Consider the following 27,838-nt stretch of genomic DNA (forward strand, 5'->3'; position numbering starts at 1 on the left):
ACATTACTGTTTATCCTTAATTGCAATTTAAAACAAATTAACAGGCGATAAAAATAAAATTTATGCTGAATATTTTGAGAAGATCCAACATGTTGGTAATTAACAAAATGTTCCCAAAAACAGGAAATTTACAAAAAATTTAAAATAGGGAATGAAAGATTGAAAACGATTAAAGATAGGTCAAATATGCAATTAAACTGTAAGCCATGTGTTATTCAAATTTAGACTTTGGTCTCAAGTCAGTTCTCCCAAAAATATAAAATGCAGCCTAAAAATATGCAACTGTCTATATTTCAACCTTTTCGAAAAATGGAAATTGATTTGAATTCTCACTTTAGCGAGATATTTTAATATTCCCCCTATAGTTTCACTATATTCAATCTGTTGTGCAGATTGAAATGTTTCATTTATCATTCTTTATTTTAATTTTCGTATTTTGCAATTGCAATATTTACATAAAAAACATTTAGATTTGTATTGTATGTAGTACATATGTATATCAATATCAGCAGAATTGCAATTCTGTTTTGTTTCTGGTTACGTGTTCGTTGAAGTGTATCTTTAGTTAAGGTGTTCAAGCCCAAATAATGTAACTTTTGTTTGTATATTTTATACAAAAGGAGAACCAAAAGACTTGCTTTTCACATGGTTTTTATCTGAATACTTACAAAAACTCGTTTGCAGTTTGTTTTCAATTTGATCTTCGAGGACTTTCATTTTGAATCTCCTTTACATTTAATTATGGGATTTGATTTTTTGTTTGGTGTACATATAACAATATTATGCTAGTATTTGTTAATAGACAATAGAAACCATTTTTCAAATGCCAAACATATTTATAGATCCTAGGCAAGAGCCGTTGTGATCTGCATATGAATGAAAATTGTTTAGAACAAACAAAAATGAAACTGCTTATTATCTATAGTAAGTACTCTATGTAGAATCAAATTGCTATATATTTATCAAACATTTCGGCATAATTACATCGAATTCAAGTTCAACTGTATTCTCAATATCAATATCGTTTTGAGCTTAATCAAATATTCTATAAATGGATTACTTTTTTTATAGAAATAACCCCAATAGGTTCAGGTTATTTTCTTCAAGTTTCTTGTAGTAGTTGTTTATTTGTATTAAATATTTAGTTTCAGCTGCTCTGAGGAGCAATATCAAGGGGCTGTTAAAAGGTACAAATTTTTGTATGTAAATGTTTTTTAGGATGTATATTAAATTCGGTACGGTGTAGTTTTTAGTTTTCAACACAATTATATTTGCACATTGAATCATAGAGTTTTTTCTTAATATTTATATTGAGCTTTATTCCATTTCCATTTTACTATTTAATAAAATTTGTGTTTATTTGCCACCTGTTTTTTTTTTGTTTTTTTTTTGTTTTTTTTTTGGTTTTGTTTTGTGTTGTTGGGTTTTCCCCATTTGAAATGTTTTGTTGAAACCGCAGTTGTGCGAAAGTTTTGATTAAAATTCGAAGCATTTCAAATGAAATGCATGTAAAACAAATAGAAATTCTGTGGACTAACTGTGTGAACCTGTTAAAACATTTAAATTTCAGTTTTAGTTTGGTTTATTTTAGTGGTGAGGGGGTCATTTCTAACAATTCACATTGAACTAGTAGAGTATTTTATGTAATATTTAGTTTTGCATTGAGACATAATTAATAATGAATAGATTTGTATTAGAGATTCCTTAGGTAAACGCCTTAACAAATGACAACTTCGAGTACGTTGATAACCACAGTAATTAATATTCTCAGTTTCATTCACATAAAATACATGTATGTATATATTTATATTTTTAATGTTTTTATCATCATCATCACATCACATGGAGGGGGGGAACGGGAATGGGGCCTCTTGTCAATTTAGAGCGACTCTGTTTCCATCATCTGGCCAGAGTGAGTTGTGGGTGTGCCAATGGGCCTATTGCCCAAAATTCCGCTCAAATTGCCGCGTGTACATTTTTTCATGAGTGACTTCCTGCTCTCTCATAGACGTGGACTCTCTAATATTGTATGGCTTGACATAACCGAATTGGCCAATGCAATTGAATTGCCTGCCACGGATAGATTCTGTTCCATTTTGGAGCGACGACGCCAGAAGCAAAACCATTCCGATGTATGACACAAACGCATTCCCTTGAACGTATCGACAAAGGCCCGCCGGAAGCTGGCATTCATGAAACAGTAGGTAATCGGATTGCAGCAACTGGATGAATAGGCCAGCAAATGTAAAAAACTAATGGCGGTATAGTCCACATACTCATAGACAACAGGACCAATCAGCATTGTCATCGTATTGATCACATACAAGGGGGTCCAGCAAATGAAAAACTCCAATACCAGAACAAAGAGCATTTTCACGACACGCTTCTTGCTCTCCAAGTTCTTGTTCTCGTTGGAACGACGTGGCACAATGCTGCTGCAAAACGAGAAAGAGAAAGTAAGGAAAAAATTCAATTATAACGACTAACGTATCCACCTTCTCCTGTCACCTTCTATCTTTTTATCACTTACCTTCGTAGAGCGGCCTCTGTAATACGTAAACTCGGTTGCGAAATACTCTTTCTACGCGATTCATGCGACTCATAATACTGTTGCTGTTGCTGCTGTTGTTGTTGCTGTTGCTGTTGTTGTTGCTGGTGGCGCATGCGTTGGGCCCTGCTGCAGCAATCTGTGGCACCTCCAATGCCACTTCCATTGATGGGCTGTTGAAGCTGCTGTTGACGCAGCGACTTAACCGAAGCACTACGCATACAATAAAGATGACGTCGTCCTTCACAGCTGCCACCAAGCAATTTGCGTTTGCTTCCCCCGTGGTTATAGCCATCAACTGTCCATACAAGAAATTGTATAAAGAAAAAAGAAAGAAAAGAAGTGTATGAAGAGAAGCCGAGAAACATTGCATGAAAGTTATCGTTAGTGCTTTTTGTTTTAAGTCAAAAATTTAAATACTAATTGAAACTTAAACGGACCTTAATTAAATGATTCAAGCAAATTGTGTCCAACAGCACAAGAACGGATCTAGGGATGTAGAAAGGTAGACGATCTGCGCCCCAAAATATGCAAAAGTCATTCAAAGTAAGTACAGAGTCTCGGACGGATGGACGAACAGACGGATATGGCTAGATCGCCTCGGTTGTTGATGCTGATGAAGAATATATGTACTTTATGGGGTCGGAAAAGCTACCTTGTGTCTGTTAGATAAATTTTGGCGACTTTAATATACCATTTCACCCTATGGGTGCATGGTATTAAAATGGTTCTCACTGTAAACATTATTTATTGAGAATAGTTTAGCCACAAGACATTCCTGAATTTCTTCAGTCATTCCATCATTTATATAGTTCCCTTAAATTAAAACTGGGGTTTATCCGTCAACAGTTCAATAAATCTTATATATTGTATAGGTATTATAAGACTTCGTATGCAGCACAAAATATGAGCAGGTTGTCTGTATAGCTTCAAGACCATGTTTTATAATCAGCAACCATTGTCAAGTATCCAAAATTGTGATAACCATACCATATCTTCAACGCTAACACTAGATGGGAATTGTATTTGCAGACTCCGTCGTTGTCATGTGCATACTCCTAGACAATTAACATTATTATCATAATTTAGTTATAGTACACAATGTATTATACAATAAAATTAAGAAGGTTTACAACATATGTAACACAGTGGGCCTTGAAAACCGGCGTTTTAGCCGGCATGAGGCCAATAAAGCTTATGAATATAACTTTAATTTATTTAATTTATTCATTCTGTGCATTCATGAGTGTTATAGTTTAAGTTTGGGCTAGCTTTTATTGCGCTTATTGTAAATAAACGAAAAACTCTACAAAATAAGTTCTGCTGAGTTTTAAAATTAAATTCTTTAACTGCATGTTGCACAATCTGGGGACAATTTTATTCCCATTTTACATTCTTTGATTTTTTAAGAAATATAATTGTTATTCAGAGTAAATAGTCTTATCAGAAATACATTGATAAACAAATATTCATAAGTAAAATGTAATGTCAACTATATTTCTGTACAGAAACTAGCTTAGGTGAATTCTCTGTGTAACTCTCTAAAAAAGGATGAAAAAGTGATCAGCACAAACAGCTGCTACAATCAAAGATCAATCGCTAATTCACAAACAAGACAAAATCTCCTACTTGCAAATTACAATAAAATTATTTGAATAAAGGAAATAATTGGCTCTGGAAAATACAGCTTAGGTCTCAATGAAATCACGGAAAGTCCATTCATTGTCTATATTAATTAAACTATTTCGTATTTTTAATTTTCTTTTATTCAGCATTTTTTGATTGATCTCCTCTTAAAATATTTTACACATCCGTCCCAGGGTCTGACAATAGGTACAATCGCTCAGGTTAGTAAGTGTATGAGTGTCTCATTTATTTTCTTTAAATGTATTCGTGAAACGTTCTACCCTAATTAAATTAATTAAACACATTCCCATATATTCGTTAAACTAATTTAATAAAAGCTTTGACATTTAAATATCTAATTTTTCAAAAAAAATTGGCAATGTCAACGAGTTTTAAATGACACTTAATTTCTATTTTCGCCTACCTACATAAATATTTTTGCTATTGATATTTTTTTAAGTTTAAATTTAAGAATTTTTTTATCAAATTGTTGAAAATGGTTTTTATTTAGAGGTTTTTTGCGAAGTTTGTATACCCTTACGATTTTTTTTTACTATTCTTAGGTAAAGGCCGTCAAAGCGTAACAAACGTTTTATGGCCAATAATGGACTATAGGTATAGTTATCTGATTTTGTTGAAAATTTCGTAAGTTAATAACCTACTTTGGTGATATTTGAAAAACGAAAACAAATATTTCTGATTAAAATTATTTTTGGACTTTTGAGAACATATAGTCATTCGATCGTGATCGATTGTAAGCTAACAAAAAATAATTTGTGTGACAAACTTTTTGAAAACAACCATCTTATTATTAAGTGTCTGTGTTCTGGGCCGATCGTTCTTATGCAAGCTATGTGATACAGTAGTCCGATCCAATATAAAGAATCCTACATTCAAAATTACAGTACTTGGGATCAGTCTACGATTTTATTTTGGAATAAAGTCAAAAAATGCATCAAAACAAAACTCAGTTTTTGCGGTACAGATATAAATTAAATTATATATATAAAAGCAATCATTCGATTATATCGATTTAAGGCCACCATTTTTTTTTATCGAATTATAAAATCTGATATTTGGTTAGTAGTTTATTTTGATACAATCAAAAGAAAATGTAGTCATAGATTTCAAAGGCCAGAACATGTAAAACTAAAAAAGTAAAGTTAGTTATGTGTCATTAAATGTTTATACATATATATATTTTACATGTAATAATTATAAGCCCAATAAGAGAAAGAACTTGACTTTGGCGGAAGATGTCACCACTTACATATTATGTATCATAAACTAAGGGTGTTCGTAACCTCAACTATAAAATTAAGTATACGCAATGTGATCTTATACAAGTAAAAAGAGTAGATATGGACGAAAGAAATCAATTTAGTTCCACTTTCTATACTATTTAATTTAGTTGTTTAAGTGAAGTTTCAACTTGATATCATGGACATAAGAGTTCATGTAGTTTAAATTTTCCAAGAGAAATTCGTGTTGATCCAGAAGTATGCAGAGGCAAGTGGACAGAAATGGCGATTAATACGTAACACACTTCTGACCAAAATGAATGTGCTCATCTTGAAAGGGTATAAAAGAAATCTCAATAAAAATCGATTTTTGTCAAAGCATTGCTGATTCACAGAGTCAGATAGTATTGAAATATGATTTGATGGTAAAATTAATTTAAATAAATTGGCAGTTCATCAATCGTTGCAAACTGTATGTGTGTGTGTGTGTGTGTGTGTGTGTGTATGAGGATGTGGGTGTGCCTATCTAGACCATTCATTTGGGGCTTTGACATAAATAAGATTTTTGGTATCGTCACTAAGCTGCTTTAAAATGAACGCGAATGGCAAACATTTTATGCTTCTTTAATTATTTGGTACTTGGTTATGCAAATTGCCAACAAACTGGGGCTGGAGCTGAAGCATTCCACTCCTCCTAAAATAATAAAACAATTTTCGCCTGCGGCCTGGCTTATATATCCGTATGCGGACACACCAGCACCGCAGACTGAAAATCTCTACCCTCCCATCAGGGAGCCATCCGGGCCGCACACTCTTTGCCTTCTCAGTGTCATAGCAATTTATGGTACGTGCATTTAAAAATCCAAAACATAGAAAGATAGAGAGTGAGAGAGGGGAACGGTTGCGGGGAAAGAAGAAAAAATATGAAATTTATTGTCACAAAAGTATGTGAAAATGTGTCGATCCATGCACTAAAAATTGCTCAATGGTAACATGGGAGGACAATTTTTGTGGCATGCAAGGGAGAGATTTGTATGTGGGAGGGGGGTGGGGCTATAGAGGGGTCTATGAGATAAGAGTTTTTGACGAGCATTTAAATGGTTGTCTTTTTGCATAATTTACGGCATATTTATGTTGACCCTTTTCACATAAACGAACAACAATTCAAAATTTTCATCCATTCGGGGTTGCCTATGATAATTCATTTTCATCTCTAGGATACGGCATTAAATTCCTCACCATGGTCATTTTATTTACTCGAAATTATCATATACGACAACATATTATATTTTGCTCACTTTGTCATAAAATCCGCTTATCTCTTATTTTTTTTTCCTCATCTTTAAGTGCATCTCAAATTTTGGCTAACTATTTTCGCTTGTGTAAAATTTAATGAAAAATAACTTGTATGTGAAAATTTCCCTATATACTTTCACTAAGAAAATGAAATCGCAGCAGAAATGAATTTTTGACCCTTTCATGCAAATGAGTATAAAGAAAAGATGCTTATCGGCTTTTTGGGGGACAAAATCTACAAAAAAAAAAAATTACGAAACAAAAACGTTGCAAAAGAAGAGATACAAAAAAAAGGGGAAGAAGTTTATTTTTTTTCTAGTCATACATATTAAAATTTGCTCTTGCTGAATGACAGCTGAAAGGAGGATTTTTATTTTTTTTTTTTATCAGTTTTCATCACATTATCAAGTCAAATTTAATTCAATTGAATTTTGCCAACAAATACTGCAAGAGAAATCAAGTGTTTTTTGTTTTTTGTTTGTTTCTTTGTTTAGTATGTAGATTGTTTTTGTTTTTTGTTCGTGTTGTGTAAACAATAATCCCTAAGCCAGCTGCCTGAGTGTGTTTAAGCCAAACATATATTGAGCTTTAAGCTGGGCAAAGAAAGAAATGAATGCAAATGAAAGTCAAGTCCTTGAAATCGTATACAGAATTGGCATTTCGGATAGCTGCGTTTAACAGCCGCGGCGATTTATAGCCTACACTTGCGTAACATGGTTCGATCGTCCTACCAAACTTACACTCACTCATCGTATCACCCTCACACCCACACCCACACCCACACCCACACCCACACACAGTTACACAGATGCCTGTTAACCTCTAACCTAGTTTGAAAACCTACATCTTGTTATCGCCAGCCGAGTGTGACAGGCCATGCATAAGAGTCAACTGGGTAATGGGTCGGTCTGTGTTGAAGACTAAAGGGAATGGGATTGGCGCCTGGTGCCTGGTGCCAGTTTCCTGGTGCTGCTGCGGATGCCGATGCTTGTGAATGAAACTGTAACTGGAACTGGAATGTGGATATGGATGTGTGCTAAATTGAACGCTTGGCATATTTCGTTTGTGGTAGAAAGTTTGCTATGCAAATTGTCTGTGACTAGAGCGACATTTGGGTAAGCTAAACTAGATAGTCGGCCGCATGGGAATACCTGATGAGTAGTGCATCAATCGATTGACAATGGTTGGAGCAGATGCAAAACATAAGACAATCAAATTTTATCAAATTTCCCCAAAGTATTTTTGACAAAAACGTAAATCACATAGAATATTTAGTTACAACTAAATGGAAATTGAATATATGCATATGCGATTAAGTAGAGCTTTTAGTTCGCCCACATAAGTAGGCAATACAATTTTTTGATAATTTTATTATTTTTCTCTTACCATAATAATACTGGACATTGCCAACAAACTGTTGTTGTTGTTGCTGTTGTTGTTGTTGCTGGTGTTGTAGCATCATATCAAGAGATTGAGCATTGGAACGTCTACTACCATTATTGACTTGTGTGGTGGTTATTGCCGATTGACTTTGATTTATTTCCGGGCCACTGCTACCAAAATTCATAGCTCGCTCATTTCGCATGCTGACATAGAGAGTTCTTGTTATAAACAAATAGGTAAATGTCAATGCCAATAAAGGCAAGACAAGCAGAGCCAAGTCCAAGAACAAATTGTAAGCAATTTCATAGTTCAAACTATCGGCAGGCCATTGATCGCGGCATTTGCGAAAACCTTTAAAGAGAAAGACTCATTACAAAAAAACATATCCTACCCTTGGATCAGTTTTCCAAGTCCACTTACCTTGCCGACTCGTTGGCATCAGTTGACTGAAAACCGCAATTGGGGTCATGCAAAGCAAACTGCCCAACCAAATCATTGCAATGATCTTATTGGCATGATTAATGGTCTGCCAAGTCCGAGATCTCAATGGATGACAAATGGCATAATAACGTTCGCAGGAAATGGCCACCAAAGTCCAAGAGGAAACGGCTACCGAAGCGGCTGCAAAAAGGCATAAAATGAGAATGATGAGAAAAGGCCAATTAATATTTTTATAACTTCATTTGCTTGATGAAAACATATAAACACCACATCAAATTTTTTTTTTATTAGCTGCACACTTTTATTTTTTTCTTCAGGCAAATATGCTACGCTTGGCTGGTGATTTGAAAGTAAATTCGTTAAGACCTAAACCACTGTCCCAGCTAATGAACTACTGTCTGAAAGAAAAGCATAGACAGATTGTATACGTTCTATTTAGTATTTAAAGAGGTGGCCAATGAAATTCGAGAAGGACAATAACACAGCAGCACATCCCTTCCTCACACCATCAATCGAGCCACGAGCCACGAGCCACGAACCTCGTTAAACCCTTCTGTCGGTTTTTGTATGTCGGCTGGGGAGTCGGAGAGCTCATTAGCAAAAATTAAATTTAGCTCTGTCGCATGGCTCAATGAGTACGTCCACTACCATACCGTACCGTACCGTACCGTAGCGTACTGTCCGTCCGTATAGCTCGGTTGTGCCCCGGTTCCCGAGAGTCCGAGGCAACAAACATAAATGGAAATTTTATGGAAATACTGAAAATAGCAAAATTGGCCAGAAGCACAAGTTCGCGCCTTCCTCCTACACAAAATGTGTTGGGAGTAAAGCAATAAAAGCGAAACTCAAAATAACACAGTAGAAAAAAAAAAATGGAAACATAACAGCAAATTCTTGGTAAAATGCTCTAGCACAACAAGTTCAGTTGGGGTATTTTGTGGGTATTATGCTGGCCAGCGATGAAAGGGTTGGAGGTAGGTGGAAAAGAGGAAGCCATTGTGGAAAGTGTTTTACTAAAATGACACTTAAGTGTGCGTTGCCATACTTGTAGATAGTCACCTCCCTAAAATAGGTTGTTATGACCAAGAATTCTGGGAAAAAATAACAAAACGAAGAAGAATTCACTAAAATATTCAACTATATGGACTTAGCTTACTAAGCCCTAAGAGTAGCATATACATAAGTAACTCATATTTCGGCGATTTTGAATCACTCATTTCCCTACTCAATTAGCTGCTAAACGAAATGGATTCCATTTGAATAATCCTCTGTCATTTGCATTTTCTTGTTTCAAAGAGAGAGAGAGAGAGCGAGGGAGAGAAAAGGCAAAGCGAAATCATAATGGTTGCATTCTCAATGATTAGGCATTATCATCAACATCATCATCAAAATTTCCATTGCACTTTCCTATAGTAGCAACATCAGCATTTGAACATTCGGCCAGAGTTTGCCCAAATTCTACCTCTCTCTTCTCTCCCCAAACCCCACGTTGTCCCCCTTTATGTCATTTGGTACAAAAATTGCAATTCCATAATCGCATAGAGAACACAGAGGCATAGACCTAAACACAAACGACGAGATACAACGCACAGGATGGCATCTAAAGCAAATTTGTCATTCGATATTCTGTTTCTCTCATGAACATGGGATTGAAATTAATGTAAGTTTTTTTTTCCTTTTGATCTAAGACATTGGAATTGGAAATTGCAAATAGTCAAGTTTGATTGGTTTACTTGGCAAGCCAAGATATTGAGAGATTAAATTCATTTTGTTATTGATTTAAATTGCAGGTAAGTTTGTGTCAAGGGGTTTGCCAAGAGTGCAATTGTCACATTGCGCCATTCATTTTTGAATCAATTTTTATTTGTGTTTTTTTCCCATATTTGTTTTATAGTTTGTTTCACTATTTCATTTGATATTACCATTTAGAAAATTGTTCACAAATTTCGTTTATTTCTTTTCGAATTTCTATTGAATAAGTCTTAAAATAAAACACATTATCAATACATAAAATTTGCTGATTGATTTTAGTTTGCTAGGTTTTTGAGCTTATCAGTTATGCAAGAAATTGTAGCAAATATTGAGTAGAAGTCACAAATTTAAAACGTATTGAATCAAGTATAATTTAATTTCAAATTTTAGCTTTAATTCAACCTGAAAAGAATTTCATCGAATTGAAAATGGGTGGGAAGCAGAAAACAAGTGATTGGCAGTGTATATGGACCTTTCTGTTATATAAATTTTTGCACAGCTGTCGACATAATTTTTTGCTTTAGTTTAGTTGTGCAAAAATTGGTAATTAAAGTTTTCATATTGGTCAGAAGAGGACTGCATATCCTTTGATTAAAAGTTGCGTAACGTAATTGACTTTTCCAACATCTAAAACTTTGCTCACTCAATAACTCAGCCAGCCATCTATCTATGCACATAGATAGTGAGAACCACTAAGCTGCCTCAGTTCTCTCACACTTTGTGTCTCCTTTTCCTGCTCTTAACAGTGGTACTTTATTATATTCTCCTTCTTTTATTTAAATATTTTACCTTGTTACTTTGCGCTTTTTAGAAATTCTCAACTTTCCTCACCGCATGAATGGCTCCTGTCCAAGTCAATTTGGCATATAAGACTTGCTGCAAAGTTAACGTTAAATTTATCTCTAACAACCGCAAAACTATAACTAACTAACCGGACTCCACAGAGATGAGGAGAAAGAAAAAGAAACAAAACAAAACAAAAAAAAAATAGGTAAACAAGAAGAAAAAGCTTGTAAAACGAGTCCACTTGTAATTTCATTTCTCAGGTCAAATACACAACCTGTGAATGAAAATAATTAAGAGAATAACAAAGAAAACCCATGCACTTTTAGCTCCAGTTAAGCTTGAAAAATAATCTGCAAAATGTGAGAATGTGGTTAGATTTCCAGTTTAATTGAAATGTTTTATTAAATTCGCAACAACTGTTCCATTGTCATTTGGTGGTTTTCTTTTCAAATCACCCACCCACCAGCATTTGGAAGATTGTTTGAATAGAAATCGCATAAATGAGTCATTTTTGAACACTCTTCTTAATTAACAAATGATTACTTGCATGATTGATTAAAACAAGACTCAAAAATGACTTAAAAACAGCCGCGTATGATGAAAAATATGACTCAAAAAGGAGTCAAAGGTGATAGAAAAAAGAGAAAAGAACTTATAAACTTATATATGATTAGCAAATGAGCTCACTTGTGACGGTTTTATCATAAATAAGATTCGAAAAGGACTCGAATTTGATCAGAAAGGTTATCAAATAATTAGACACTAATAATAATGATAACATTAATAAACATAATTAATTATAAGTACTTAAGTAGTAATGAACACTAACTTTAACAATTACCACACTTAAGAAATTCCATAACTAACAATTATCATTGCAGTGATTCGAATAATTATGACTTTGAGACGGTCTAACCGAATTGGGCGATAAACTGAGCCGAAATCAGATGCGGTTCATCTTTGAACATTGACTAATTATTTACACTTGTTAGTTATGATTAACACATGCGTGACAATGACTATGTTTCCATGGAAACTATTGAAACACAATTATCCACATATGTGCTTTTGAGCCGGAATTCCTTTCCCCCAAAACAAAGGGCTGTCATATGAATAACCGACATACACAAATGTAAAACATTTCAATGTGCATTTTATGCTTTTTGTTGTGGCATTGTCCTTGCATAGAAATAAAAATCTAACTAAACAATGGGTTAGGTTATGTCAACCAATCAACTGTTGTCACTCTCGTCCTCTGCATTTGAAATTGATAGCAAATATTTGAAGAGCGATGCGCAGCATTGTGAACCAATAAGCAAAGGGAAATCTGTGATAAAATAAAACTCAACGGTTTCTACACACACACAATTTCACATATAGTTTGATTTATATAAATACTTAATGCAATTTGTCTTGCAATAAAAAAAAAATAGAGGATCAGGCTATACCGTATACCTTTTTTTTATTCATAAGAGACACCGCCCTCATTTGCTATTTGTGTTAGAGTGCCATTGAAGTGCTTGAAATAAATAAACTGATAAATATGGGTATGTATGTACGTATATATGTATAACATTGACTTTAAGTGTGAACAAAACAGCTTTTTCCTGCCCTTTTTCCATCATAGTCGAGTTCAAACTTTCATAGACACAATAAAAGAGTTTGAAACTAATTTAGATTTAAAAAGATTTAATGGGAAAGTTAACATCTCATCTAGAACTACCTGTTAAGCTGGTGTTCCTATATCCTAAAGTCATAGACCAGTACTGTAGCCAACAGGTAACTGATAGTAACGTTCCGAGCACTTAAATACCAAGAGCATTGGAATGCGATGTCAACCATTAAAGCAAAATCCCAGTGGAAAACTCCCATTGCTCTCGCATGGCTAAGGATCAGGAATGAACTTCGCAAATTGGAAGATGCTCACAGGCATACTCAACGGACAGTTGCAAGTTAAACCCACTACAGTGCACCAGTTGCACGAAATCTAAAGCAAACAATGTGCCGGAGGCACTCAAACACACTCATTAGTAGCGGTGCGGCGTACGAACCTGTGAGCCTATCTTCTGAACACGCTAAAGGATGTGGCCAAAATATTAAAGTACGAGTTCCTGGCTTACGGCACACTGACGCATATCTCAACAGGGACTACAATCTGTCACCTAACCTAATAAAGGCAAGGTATTTCAAATTCGCCATAGTCAACACTTTTAGCTTCTTTCGGTTTTTAGGTTTTTTTCCGATTTTCAAAGGATAAATACATACACATAAATGTCATATGCCTCTGGTCGTTGATTTTGATTTAGTTGCCAGTCTTTTTTTGTTTTCGCTTGTTGTCTTTTTTTGTCCTTTTCCTCTCTTATCAATAAAAATAATTTCAAATTTTCAGATAACAATAAAAAATGGGCAAATGGGCAAACAAAACTTTTGGCAGCAAACGGCAAAAAGAGCAGAAAAAACAGAGACAAGTAGAGCAAGAAACGAAGCCCAAGCACATTTATTTCAATAGACATATTTTTACTTTTTGTTTGGTTTATTTTATGTTCGGCGTTTTTGTTATTTTAGGGTATTTCCGAGTACTTGCGACTAGCAACGAAATGAAATGGAAGCCTATTATTAGAAAACTTAAAAAAACACAAAAATATAAATCGGAATTTCCTATAAAAATTTATCATTAACTTATGAATTCTGATATTTTTAAAATACAATCTGAATTTGTAGCCTCATTTCAGGGTATTTACTTTACTGAATTCTTTGAGTTTTATTATTTTCTCTTTGTGTTATGAAATTATGTAAAAAAAATGTTTTTCTTTGTTTTTATATTGATATATACTTGTATATTCAATACTGTGAATGTGAATATGAAAGAAAGGGATGCGGCAACTGTCATGCTACTTCCTTTTTGCCCAAAGGGAAACGATTTTTTTTTTTCTTTTTATTATCTTTGTGTGGGCGTGTGAGTGTATAGGTGGGGTTGGTGTTGGTGTTGGTTGGGTTGTCTAAGGCATAAAATCTCAATGGAAATATTGAGGAATGGGTCATGTCATTCAATCGGTATAAAATTGTTCAATTTGTGTAAAACATAACAAATTAAAATGTCAGGCAAAGCAAAACAAGACTTGAAAGCTTTACCTAACCGAAACTCATGTCAGTTGCAGGGAGAGAAACGATTGAACAGAAACTGTTGCATACTTTTGGCAGCAAGTACATACATACATATGAATATTCTGAATAAATTGGCCAGCATTAAGTGCCAAACGATATGCCATTGAGAATTCTTAAGAAATGCACAACAGAAAACACACACAGATGTTTGTGTACATATATGCATCTGTATAAGTAGCTATAAAATGTTATTGCTAGCTTTCGTTTCTTCTTTCTGTCTGCACAATGGAATGGAATGACAGTGAACAATTTAATGGAGGGTCTTAGTCCTTAATAATGCATACATAAGGCCATGCCACACCTGCATTTCGAATTTGACGTTCGTCTAATTTGAAATGACTTATTATTACCCAAAAAAAAAAAAATGTAGGTGAAGTTAAGATTATTAAATAGAGCCAATTAAGTTGCCAAAGTATTGAAATATATAAATTAATTTCCTTTTAAAAACGAATCAATAAAGGACGAAACTACCTTGTGCGTGATATTCTCACCTGAAGCATTGCTGTCAATATTTCACCCATAATACATCAATATATATCGCTCCAAGTATATAAATTTTATAATGCCAATCTTCTGTGCTTTGCTACTTATTCCTAATCCTGTCTACTTATACTGCTGCTTATTCTGCTAGATGCATAAAGAGAAAGTATATATATGTATATATATTTATAAATACTATATAGTCATTGCAACTTTGTTGTTCTTTCGCGTTGGCTGCAATGTTATACAAATGGAATGTCAGACACTTCAGCTGCTTCAAATTCTTCAAGTGACAGCGAACTGTAAGCAATCTACTTATGCTCGATGTGGACTCTGTGAATCGGATGCGGGTATACATACATATCTCCGTCTACTTGTGCACAGCAATAACAACAACAACAAACAATCGTTCTAAATGTTCTCTCATGACAAAGTCTTAGCTAAAAAGCAAAACTTTTGCAATGATGTAAAGGAAAAGTTCCTGTTCGTCTTTGTGTGTTATCCTTCAAAACCAACTCGCCATTTCTCCCCATTTCTGCTTGTTTGGCTGAATGACTAAATAAATTGCAAAACAAATTGAGTGCAAAAGGTTTTTTATAGATGATATTTAGTTTATTTTTAGTTAAGACTGTGGTGTGTCCAATCTCAAGGTCACGAAAAGTGTCAGAAACTTCTCAAAACTTGAAAATCTGCCCAAAAGAAAGGCAAAAGGAGAGGAAAAAAATAATCATAATAATAAGGGCCATACATAACAGAAGACAACAACAATAATAACAACAAATGATGCTCATTTATATTCCATTTTCTAAGGGAAGATGTAATAGGCGGTGGGTACGATAGATAGGAGTGGTTAGAGGTTTGATTATGCCATTGCCTACCCAAAAAAAAAAACCATGACCTGGCCGCCTGACATGGCATGGCCTGGCAAAATATTTTCCATTTCTAGCATTAATTCAGTTTGAAGTATATTTCATTTCACACACATTTCACACTTTGTTGTCAACCTGATTTCCATCTTGAAGGCAAGTTGTACATTTAATACCACCCAAACATAAATTGAAAAAGTTCTCTACCACAAGTCGACAAAGGCGAAGACCTCAAGTTACCCATTACAGGGTGTCGCAGAAACTATATTGAAATTATTGATTGACTCGCTATTCGATCACTTAAACGAAAGAGCATTTAAAATTAAATTAGTTAAAGTCTGCTATAATTAGATAGTCGTATATTAGCAAGATTATCCTCAGCACACTCTATTCATATGTTTAATGGGTATAAATACACACATACATAGAAAAGTAGTCAAGACAAAATGTTGTTTTTCAAAAACTGTTTAAAATATGATTGATAAATCAAATCATTTGTTGACCCAAACGAACTAAATATAGCAGGTAACACACTGATTGCCCTTAACTGATGGTCAAATGTCTTGAACAGATTTTAGGCAAATTAACTTTAAAATGACCAAAAGGAATCAAGAGATGAGCAAGTGTCAAGCTATTTATAAAAATGTTGACCAAATATAAGCAAAATACAAAAAATTAAACATAAAGATCAAAACTTTTTCAAAGTGGATTAGGCAAGACTTTGGAACTTTAAATCTTAATTTAAAGAAGCAACTGAATATTAATTTGTTTGGTAATCCTTGCTATAGGTAGATAGCTAAGTATACAGAAAACCTGTTCGATTTACGTCAAGGATGTTGGGTTTCCTAAAACTGATGCTGATAATTCAAGCTCTAATTCAGTAAGAGAAATTTTTTTAAGTATTTTTTTTCCCACATAGTTCCGCTTGATTCAATTACTTAATTTAGTTCGGTTTAGTCAAGTTAATCTTGTATATTTTTGTTGTGTGTAAGTCGTTCTCAGATTAGTTTGCATAAATGTTAGATAATATTGTGAATTCAATGCCGGATATTAAGCAGTCGAGTTTTCTTTTCTTTTTCACTTTTTTTTTTACTTTTATATTAAATATGTATGCCAACATGTTTGCGTTTTTTTTTGTTTGTTTGTTGTTTTTTCGTTCTCTGATGCTTTGTTTGCTTTTTATGTGTTTGCCTGCGTGTATGTTGCTTGTTGGCCCCGTAGTTTTTAATAAGAGTTAACCAACCGAAAACGCGTAGCACACACACAGTCATACGCACACACACACACACACACAGTGACAAACAGGGAGTCCTTACAAACCATTTTAAAGATTTGCTGTTTTTTTTCTTTTTTTTTTGCTTCTTTTACCCAACAACATTCTCATCCTCATCGCTTTCATTCACATTCTCATCCGCATCAGCATCATCGTCGTCATCATCATCATCAACGTCCTTGCAACCTTTTGCCAAGTGAATAAGCCGCTCCAAAATGTTCTTGTTGTTGTTTTTCCTTGTTTTTTTTGTTTTTGTTTTGTTAGTGTTGTTTGCTGTTTTTGTTGTTTTCGTAGCATTTGCACTGCGTTGGATGGTGCTTCACATTTTTAGCTAGGTATTTGTACCTCTAACTTGGGCTTTCACATTTCATGGCCGCATGGATTAAGATGACTCCTCTCGAGTAGTGCATGAGATTTTCCATTCTCGACTACTTAGCGTAAAATGCTTCTCTAATCAAACGGGCTCTTATGCCATTTTTTTTCTTCCCACATTTTCTTACTTGCGGCTTTTACTAAGTGATACCTTGCTGAGGGGAAAAAAAGGTATTTGGCCTCAAATAAAACTTCTTTCACCTGCATTTCTGGTAGCCTTATTCTTTATGGTAACTTATGAATATTTTTCAACTGAATTTTGTATCTTCCATAGAAAGGCATATAAATTTGCTAGTCGTGGTGAATTTAAGAGTGAAGAGCTATACTATAGTTATCTTTCTATCAGGATAGTTTTGAGTTGGCTAAGAATTTTGAGTTTATTTTCTTATCACAGAACTTAAAAATGAAAATAAAAAAACAAGAGATATGAGGAATTTCTTTGAGTTTTTTTTCGTCTCGGTACAGTTTAAACAAAATGTTGCAGTTTTTTATTTATCATTATCATAAGATGTTACCCAAAGAGACTATAGAAAAGTTTAAAGTGTTGTTTCGTTTCACGAAAACTTTTAAAATTTGCATTCAAAGGCTAAACTTAAATATACATATAAGACATTCATAATAAACATTTAAAGACTTAAGCTCAAGTTGATTTAAATTTTTGCCTTATTTTTTTTGTTTAATTTTAATGAGAAATTGATCTACTTTTCCATTTTCGTTTAAATTTTTCATTTAATTGTGGTTCTTTTGATTTATCTTTTTGGGCATTGCAGTAGAAATATTTGATTTGCCTTTGCCTTGACTTAAGTCTTCATTTGCAATTTCCCTTTGACTCATATTTAAGTTATACACTTTACAAAATTTATTTTAGCATTTTTTTCCTTTTTTGCAAATAGATCGAGGGTTTAATGGGAAACTGCAACAAGCCAAAACGAAGATTAAATATGCCATAAACCAAAGAAATATATAAATGAATGTCTCTCACAAGATACTGTGGTACCAAAGATGATTTGTTTTGCCATAAATAATAATTGAATTGCTTAGAAATTGCAATTTGGCAGACACCTTAATAGGATTAAAGAGCGAAAACTTAAAAATATGTAGATGATCCACAACTTACTTGAATATACTTTTATAGCACACTGAATCTCATTTACATAGATTGAACATATTTTTTGTCGCATAAATACTAAAAATTGACCTAACAAAATTGATGAGGTCACTTTGGCTAAACTTTAAGTTAACAAAATTTGATTGAATTAATGAAAAGGGGGACAAACATTGATAAATACAGACTGAAAACAATTACTTTAAATGACTTTAACAGGTATCAGCTCGTTAGTTCTATTACACGAAACAAAAGGGGCGTATCAAACAGGACAATGCATTCGAAAAATATGTCTAATTTTGAGGCTCCGATGCAGGGAGGGATTCAGGACTGTTGAATTTATTGATATTTTGTGCCCAGGGTAATATTAATTTGGACTTTATTAGTTTGAATTGTACACCACAGTGCAGATTAAGCAAATTTTTAGAAAATATCTGCAACATTCAGAAGGCAACTACACAAAGTTTATATTTTAAAATGTGTTCACGGAATGCAGGTAAGCTTAATCTCTACTCAAAGTGGTTTGTAATAACCTTTGCTAATGAGTAGAGAAGGGGATTACAAAGAAACTGGGCAACCAAATTTTAGCAGAAGTTTGGTTTTACTTTTCACAAAAAGGAAAATAACTATGAAACTTGAAAATAGCATAAAGAGAAATGTGAAAGTCATAATGTTAAAGAATTTTTGTTAAATTTGACTTTGAAATGTCATTGAAATAAATACCTAAAACACCTTGAGTTGCAACTTAACAAACAACATGTTAAAGGGGAATTACGGTAGGGGGGTGGATGTGAGGTTAAGAATTCAGTCATGCAAGAATGTTTTGCAAAATTTCTTTTAGTTCTTGTAGTTATTTTTCTTTTGACCCAGGCGAATAATTTTTCTTCTTTTGCTAAGTGATTTTGCATGTTTGTGCAGTGTACACGTGTGTGTGTGTGCGAGTGTGTGCATATGTGCACGTTTCGAGTTTCAATTTATTTCGTTCAATTTGCAAAAGATTAATGCTCAGTACTTAAATTCCCACCACTTGAGGGTTTGTTGCATTAATTTGCATTTTGGCCAACCTTGTTGGCATTTTTCTTTTGCACTTGTGCCTTTTCATTACGTCCAATTAATGGTTGCGTTTCTGATTGTTTTTTTGTTTTGTTTTTTGCTCCAACAAAACGAAAGAGCGTGAGGCGAAAGCAACAAGAAGAAAAATCTAGAAAAATCCAATTAATTATTAATTTGCAGAGCTGTCATCGCCTTTTCGAAGAAACCTGATGAAACGAGCCGCGGGTGGTCCCCAGACACAAATTTTCCCACACACAGACGCACACACCGACTTATACACACACACACACACACTTAGATAAACTTAAAGGCGATCAACTAATTAAAAATGTGTATAAAATTGTTGCCTACTTCTCGGCTGACAAAAATTCTACAAATTTCCTTTTGTCTCTTTTGTAATAAAATTACATTCCACTAACTTAACAATGTTAAATCAGAATTTTATATAGGCACCTACACATATTGTATGAGTAGCACCGAAATCTCTTCTGTGTCTGAGTCTGAGGCCTGAGAACCGTACAATCTGTTATTCGCATTGTCATCATCACAAACTCTGAGCCGGCATAAGCTGTGTAAGGATTTGCGATAAGAATTCAATTGCATTAAATTGAATTGGCAGTGAGAAATTTAGTATTTTCGTTCGTTTCGTTGTGCTCCTTTTTCTTTCATTTTTCGCAAATGCATAATTGCGTCTATAAATCAGGCAACGGCAGTGATGGTGATGGGTGGGGAAATGAGCTCCTTGTAGTTTTTGGCTGCACCTTGGACATGATGATGGCCATAAATTGGTGTGACAGCTTGTGACTGGCCGGCCAACGCCCTGGCACCAAGTTGACATTTATAAATTTACGACCCAATGCAACAGATGGATATAAAGCAGACAGGACATCCACACACAAAAACAACGAGCAAAAAAAGAAGAACTTAAACTAAATCTTAAGAGTAGAGTTATCATTCTTAGATTTGATAACGACATTAAAGGCATATATGTAGAAGATTTATATTAGTTTTTGTACCCGAACTATAGCAAAAACGAAAATTGAGGGAAATTAGTTCCCAAAAGTATGCAATAGGCTAGAAAAGTATTCATTATTTGCAATTGCTTTGAGGATTTATTTTTTATTCGCAGACTATTCCAAAATTTCTTTACTTGTATGTTTACAAAAAGCAAATTCTTTAACTGCTTATTGCATACTTTTTTTGCTCGTTGTTGGTTTTTCACACTGTTCAATTAAATTCTTGAATGAAATACTGCAAAATATGGCATTCACTATGAAAAACTTGCTTTTTAATTTAAAATCAATATTAGAAAGAAACAGAAGCCATTTCCAGCGCTGCATGCAGAGACTAATTCAGAAGATGGTTCGAAAACCTAAAAGTGTTTAATGGTAGAAGAAAAAGCTTTGCACTTTAATAAACAATAGAACCGAAAACCTTAAGAAGTCGACCTTTTGTTGTTGCCGCGGTAATTGATTTTGCTATTGAATAGCAGCCGAAGACCACATACAATTTATTATTCATTGTGCATTAAATAAAACATTACCACTGTGTGTGTTAGGATGTTGGAAGTTTCCAATGGGATTCAGAGTTTCACATTGAACTTTAATCCCCAACGTTCGCCATGGAAGCGCCATGTGGGATTTGGGTATTAGACTTGTGCAAATGAGTTCAGAAAATAAAACTAAAATCAAAAACAAGAGTTATAATATTATATTTTGTAACCAAATTTAAGCAAATAGATACAACAACAAAAACTAGCTCAATGTATTGAGTTTTGCTATTGATGCTATTGTTTTCTGTCAGTGTTTGTCTAACAAATTGCCTTTTCAACTGTGTGTGTGTGTGTGTGTGTGTGTGTGTGTCTGTGTCTTTAGTATGTGCGAATGAGTGGATGTTAAATTGGCGTGGGGGCGAACTTCTACTTCAATCAGTCCTATGCATTCAATTGGGTTGATTCCGTTCAACATGTTTGCCTTGGCATTGTTATTATGTTGTTAATAAGTTGGCCATGTGGGCGTCACACACGCATCCAATGATGAATGGTGGGGAGTGGTGCGGATGATATATGTGTGTGTGGTGGGTTGGGGGGAAAATTGCCAAAGGGCGGTGGAAGCTGCCGTTTTGGGATTGGATGTTTGAGCGAACGCATTTAATAGACGTTAAAAGTCGGAGTTGGAGTGGGTGGGGCCAACTTGGCTGGCATCAGGGAGCAGCGTTATTTGTGCACGTAGCAGCAATTTCCCAAGTAGAATAAAACAAACTTGCAGCTGAAAGACAAACAACATTATCAACAACAACGACAGCACCAGCAGCGGCAGCAACACCACCGCCAACAAGAAGCAATGGAAGGAAGCATTTCGCGCGGAAACCGGAAACAAGTCATGAAAACTGCACAAAACATAAAATAACAACACCAGCGACATAATAATGATAATGATAATGATGATGATAATAGCTTGCGACATGATGATGATGAATATGGGCCAACGTGATGCTGCACAATATGTGTGGTAGTATAGAAAATCGTTAGACATTTTTAAAATTCCATTATTGATGGAGTAAAAAAATAGTAAGAAAAAAAAAACAAATGGAAAATGGAAGCAATATTTTCTTCGACTCCTACAAAAATAGATACACTCAGATGAAATCTCCCAAAAAGAAATTATATTTTTTAGGGAAACTGTACTTATGCAAATGGTGGGACATATAAATATATTTTTTATGTGCTTATTGAATTTTGTTAAATTGAAATGTTATATTTGGCAATTTGGGGCTGATTGATTCCGCATCGTTTCTTTATTCTTGGTAAGGCAAAGCCTTGACAGCAAATTCCCGGTATGGAACCCCTGATGGTAATCGGCCAAGCGAAATGCTCTTGACACCTGTCACAAATGCTTATCAACATGTACCTACACTTCATTTAGTTTTACAACTCAACTCAGTCTGACTCTGTCTGTCTCGCTCCTTCTCTCTTCTTGAATCCGAAAGGTGCTTGTAGGACTTCACTGTTCTTTAATTTGATTTTGATTTCAGGACGCATACACAGATACAAAAACCCACGCAAACACACACAAGTATTCACACATACCAAGCAAAGTGCATACAATGCGTACAATTCTAATTATTTGCACATCATTTATGAATCCCACACACAGTGTAGGACATAGGAAGCCAAGCAGGATCTGTTGACAAATGACGATAGCGATTACAAATGTTGAATGAAACAGACACGAGGACAGTCAGTCGTAAGAAAGCAATAGAGAGAGAGAGAGAGAAAGAGAGAGAATCAGAAGAGCAAATTCAAAGTGAGATAGATTAAAAAATTTCTAAATCTCAACAATGCCAGGGTAAGAAAGCCTTTACCAGGTAATTAATTTTAATCCCCCTTTAAGACTTTTAGTATCACTTTTCTGGCAACTTCAGCCAAACAGTATGCTATATTTAGTGGTATTAAGATTGCTAGATTCATAGTTTAGCTTTTTTGTTGACTGAACTTCTTCTCTAAACCGTAAACCATAAACCATCACTTGAAGTTTCTTTCCTTATATGTATTATCATTTAAAATATGTTAAAATTGGTATAGAATCAATGTGCAAAGTGAATTAAAAAATAGCTTCTTAAACTAAGAAGATGATCGCTGACAAGTAAAGAAACTGTCTAGTCATATAGGCTGAAATTCGTGGGTATTTTGATATGTAATTTAAAAATGTTCAATTTTTTTTATTGATACTTCAAAAACGAAAAGAACGAACAAATGTCAAGTTTGAGTTTAATCTGTTACGAATCCCACACACTTAGTCATCATTAACAACAAAAAACATATATTCTTGATAGGTACATATGTATGTATGTGTGACAGGATGTCAGAATGACATGAACCATGCTCACTGAAGGGTCACTTTTTTCTTCTAATTTCAAAAATTGAAAACAAAAATAAAGGTGTCAAAAATATATGCACATACATGTACCTATATTTTTCTTTTACATAAATAATACTAAAATGTAATGTATTTTAAGGACTTGCGCTTTTGTTGGCGCCCCTTTTTGAGAAAACAAAACAAAAACAAAAAGCAAATGTGTTTTATGCCTTATTTTTAACCAAGTTGGCAGGAGGCAGCACAAGAAGGTAAGCAGCTTATCTGCTTTTTCTAGAATCATAACCAAGTTCTATTAACAATGGACTTTGCTGAATAATTCAGAACTGCTTAAGCAACACCAAAACTAGCTGAGAATTGCAACCAAATGAAGAGAAAAAGATTGAAAAAGTTTAGAACCGAACAAATTTAAAATTATTACATTAGCTTTGTCCTTAACGAACTATGTAGTTAATCAAATAATTTTTGTAAGATTGACCTCGAGTCGGCCTGTAAGGAGGAAGGACTTCAAAATGTTGACAAAAGAAAGTTTTATATCAAGTTTTTTTCATTAGAATAACTTTATTTTTAAATAAATCACCTTAAAGCGTTATTAGACAATTTTCGAACCCATTTATTGTTACAGAGTAATCCCAATTCTGCAATGTTTTACAAATTGTTGATCAACAACAATGTTGGTATATTAAGAACTCAATTCAGTGGACCCAGTCCATTCCGTGTCTATTTATATAGACTTGTACACCAAGCAGGAACAGGAGAAACATAACACACGCACACGCACACACACACACACACACGCACACACACACACACACACACACACAATTTGAAATCTTGGGTCAGTCGTTTGATTTAACGGTTTTTTAAACAGCTACGTTTGTGCCATCAAGCTAGTAATAAAAGTTAAATAATCTTTCCATGCGTGTGTGAGCGTGTGAGTGTGTGTGTGTGTGCAAGTGTGTGGGTGTATGTGCATATTTAAGCACTTTAACCCTTTGGAACATGGCCAAGTTGGTTAGGTTTGTTTTTTTTTTTTTTGGAAGGCGGTTTGGGTTTTTAGCATAATGATGGCATCCATTTTGTTGGCTCTCATCTGTTCAAGAGCTCGCTCCACTTGTATTTCTTTAGTTGGTAATATTGGCATAAGGCAAACATTGAGAGGAATACAAAGAAGGAGCGTAAGAGAGAGAGAGAGGGAGAGAGAGAGAGAGAGAGAGAGGGCGAGTGTACCAAGCGTGTTGAGTGTGGCAAATGTGGTATCTGAGTGTACGTGTGGGTGTGGGTGTGAGTGTATGTGTGGGCGCACTTGCTTTGAATTATGATTTTAACCATAAATAAACGAGGAAATTGTGCGGAAACCGATGGCAGACAGTAAGTTTAGTTTAAGTGGAAAATCGACTTGCAGCGATATCTGCAGTCGACACCAAGAAAATGAAATTAAAAATTAAATATATATATATTTTCTGTTCGATCAATGTTTGTACATATGTGTTTAGGGTCTATTACTACAATATACAGTCTGCTCGTAAATACAGTGAAAAAGAAAAAAAAAATGAAACTGAGCAATGTGTCACGACGACAAACACAATTGCTCGGTTATTTATGTGAATATACAATTAATTTCATACTGCCTTTTTTGCGTTGTGTTGCTGTTGTTGTTGTTGTTGTTGCTGCTGCTGCTGCTGCTTTTCGCTTTTATATTTTTCGGGATTTTTTCGACTTCGATGTTGACGACTTCGTCGACGGAAATATTGCCGGGAGACCAATTGCAGCGAGTCCATAAATCGATCCATACAATTCGTTAGACAATCGCGTTCGGTGCCACGTAATTCCACATCAGGCAATTGGACACACTCATCAAAGCAGCGTTGTGAAATTTTCCTTAACAATTCCTGTATGTTGGCCAGGAGAATTTGCTCTTTAATTCTCTCCAGATCATAATCAGAGGGCATTATATTTTCGTGTCCCCCTCCACCACCTGACCAATTGTTTTGTGTGTTAATCCCTATGTCTGTATTTTTTTTTATCTTTTTCCTTGTTTTTTACTTTTTTTTTGTATTTTTTCTGTGTGTATAAGATTTTGTCTATGTTTTTCACTTCTTTAATTTTTAATTATGACAGAAAATTCCTAAATTGCTTGTCAATTGAATGCCCAAACAAAGTTGTAAAATAGTCAAAAATGCTACAAAAAACTTGCTAGAAACCAAAAATATTAAGCATACGCACTGTATTCACTATTCAATTAGTTTTTACACCTTTCGCATAAGCCAAACATTCATCACCTTAAAAATTCTAAGCAAACTGCTATATTAATTTTTAATATGGACGAAATACACACCAAACCAAAAAATATTAAGCATACGCACTGTATTCACATTTTAAATTGGAAGCACTAACACAGTTTTCATTACCCAAACATTTGCCTCACTGCAGATCAGATAACTTTATCGAAACTTAAGTCAAAGAGGGTCAAAATGGAAATGTGAAAATGATTTATTAAATATCGTAAGCCATATTTAAGCCTTTAATACAAAAAGCACTTCTAGCGTCATCTTATCTATTGACTTTGCTAACTTGACTCACCTTGAGCGAATTGTATTAGTTTGCAGAGGAATTCGCCAAATATGAAATTCCTTAGAATAGTGCCAACAAGAGTTACCGGCATACAAAGGACGCCGAGGAGAATGTCCGAAATAGCCAAATTCAGAAGGAATACATTGGTTATGGTGCGCATGCGACGATTCTGCACCAGTGTTAGGACCACAAGAAGATTTCCGACAACAGCACAGAGCAGGATAATCGAATAGCAGGGTATTACCCAAATGGGTATATCAGCGCTCACTCTGGCCACACTGCGATTCGTATTATTTGCCAGGGGACTGTGGACTATGGATGATGAAGTCACTGGACTTGTAATGAATTCGGTTGTTGTAAGTGCCTGCTGCTGTTGCTGCTCCTGATGCTGCTGATGTAACTCCTGCTGCCTTGTCGGCCATGTCATTTCGCTGCCATAATAAATATAAAGATCACTGCCATTGATAACATCGCCACTACCGTCACCACTGCCGCCGAGTCCGATGCCACCGATTCCCATTCCCATTCCCATGCTAATGCCACCGCCGCCCTCGCCAGTAACACCGCCAACACCGCCACCACCACCGCCAATGCCACCACCGTCTATGCCATATATTTCGTCTGCCGCATAGCTGGCATTTAGCTGAATGGCTGCCCTGGTGGCCAGCGGTCCCAGAGCGGACAGCAACTGGCTGATATAATTATAATAAGTGCCAATTGTGAGGCTGTCTCTGATCCCTTTTGCTAAGAAATAGCAGCACAAAAAACAAATAAAGTAGCTACCGAACTGCAAACTCTTAGCGTCACTTAAGTTCGTCTTACGACTTCACAAATTCACTCGGAAAAAATTCACAAAAATTTCTGTCATAAACTCGTGGGTCGCAGTCCGTGTTATGTGCCGCGCCTCGTAACCTTTCGTCGTGCACTGAAAGCAAGGCATGGCCTGGCACGGCACCGCACGGCATCTTGTGTCGGCATTTCACACGCACAGGCATACAAATCACAACAGTGCAACCAACACCAACACAGCCAACGGCAGCAACATGAGGCCAAAGGAGTCAATTCACCACAGCAACATGTTGCCAACGAAACTTGTTGCTGTCGCCGTAGCTGCTGCTTTTCATGGTCATGGCTTTAACTCAACAACAAGATAACTAAAACAGTTCTAAACTTAGTTAAATAATACGGAACTCAAAAAAAAAAATCACAAAATTATCAAAACGTGTGCAGAAAAAGAAAAAACCCAATGGGTAATTTTTCAGAAACTAAAAACGAAACCAAAAACTTTTACTTTTGCATTGCAAAATATCTTATATACATATGTGTATCAGATAGAAATTGGCCAAGTTTGCGAGTTCTAGAGTTTGTGGAAACTAAAATACTGGGCTAACAATTATTCGTTCTGAAATTGTAAGCTAGTTTGTTCTGGCACATCCTGAACTAAAGACGCTCCCTAAACACAAATGTTCTTGGTGTTTTGATATTATATAAAATATTATTATAAGAAAATATAAACATTAAAATAAATGAACTGTATATTAAGATTCTACTTAAGAACATAATAAATAACCCGCTCATATATATCGATCAATCAATAGAAAAGCAATTAGTCAATGTTTCGAACATTTTAATCTAAGCCGAAGCCCATTGTTGCTTGTAAAATATATTTAGGTTGATAGTTTACAACTTTATCGTATACTGATAATGGTAGAAATTTACCTTTTGACTATTTGCTCTTAAATGAAACTAACATATAAGGTGCTAAACGATCAAAAATCAATCGATTCAAATCTACGGCTTTAAAGTGCAGAACTTCAAATAGAAAATAGAAACATTTTAATTTAATTTTACGTCTTAAAATTGCAAAATAGAGCAAATAGAAAGTCTATTTGGCCATTCGGAGAATTCTTACCTTTACTCAACCTCATGCTTCTTAGACTTTTCTCTCTAATATTAACGAAAATAAAAGACTGTAATGTCCATCACAGATTGATCCATTTCG

At 34.7% G+C, this 27,838-nt stretch overlaps 2 protein-coding genes across 2 annotated transcripts; both read right to left on the reverse strand.

The window, feature by feature from the left end:
- Positions 1 to 1,552: 1,552 nt before the first annotated feature.
- LOC6648611 (cholecystokinin receptor) lies at positions 1,553 to 26,720 on the reverse strand. The gene is made up of 5 exons (XM_047011267.1): positions 25,846 to 26,720; positions 8,515 to 8,715; positions 8,098 to 8,445; positions 2,531 to 2,846; positions 1,553 to 2,432 (listed from the first exon to the last, which is right to left on the reverse strand). Exons 1-5 carry the CDS (start codon positions 26,366 to 26,368, stop codon positions 2,003 to 2,005), a joined length of 1,818 nt encoding a protein of 605 aa, XP_046867223.1. The 5' UTR covers positions 26,369 to 26,720; the 3' UTR covers positions 1,553 to 2,002.
- Positions 24,732 to 25,394, reverse strand: LOC26529935 (mitochondrial import inner membrane translocase subunit Tim13). The gene has a single exon (XM_023179407.2). It carries the CDS (start codon positions 25,212 to 25,214, stop codon positions 24,885 to 24,887), a length of 330 nt encoding a protein of 109 aa, XP_023035175.1. The 5' UTR covers positions 25,215 to 25,394; the 3' UTR covers positions 24,732 to 24,884.
- Positions 26,721 to 27,838: the final 1,118 nt, after the last annotated feature.

The sequence above is a fragment of the Drosophila willistoni genome (genome assembly GCF_018902025.1).
Source record: "Drosophila willistoni isolate 14030-0811.24 chromosome XL unlocalized genomic scaffold, UCI_dwil_1.1 Seg141, whole genome shotgun sequence".
Lineage (NCBI taxonomy): Eukaryota > Metazoa > Arthropoda > Insecta > Diptera > Drosophilidae > Drosophila > Drosophila willistoni.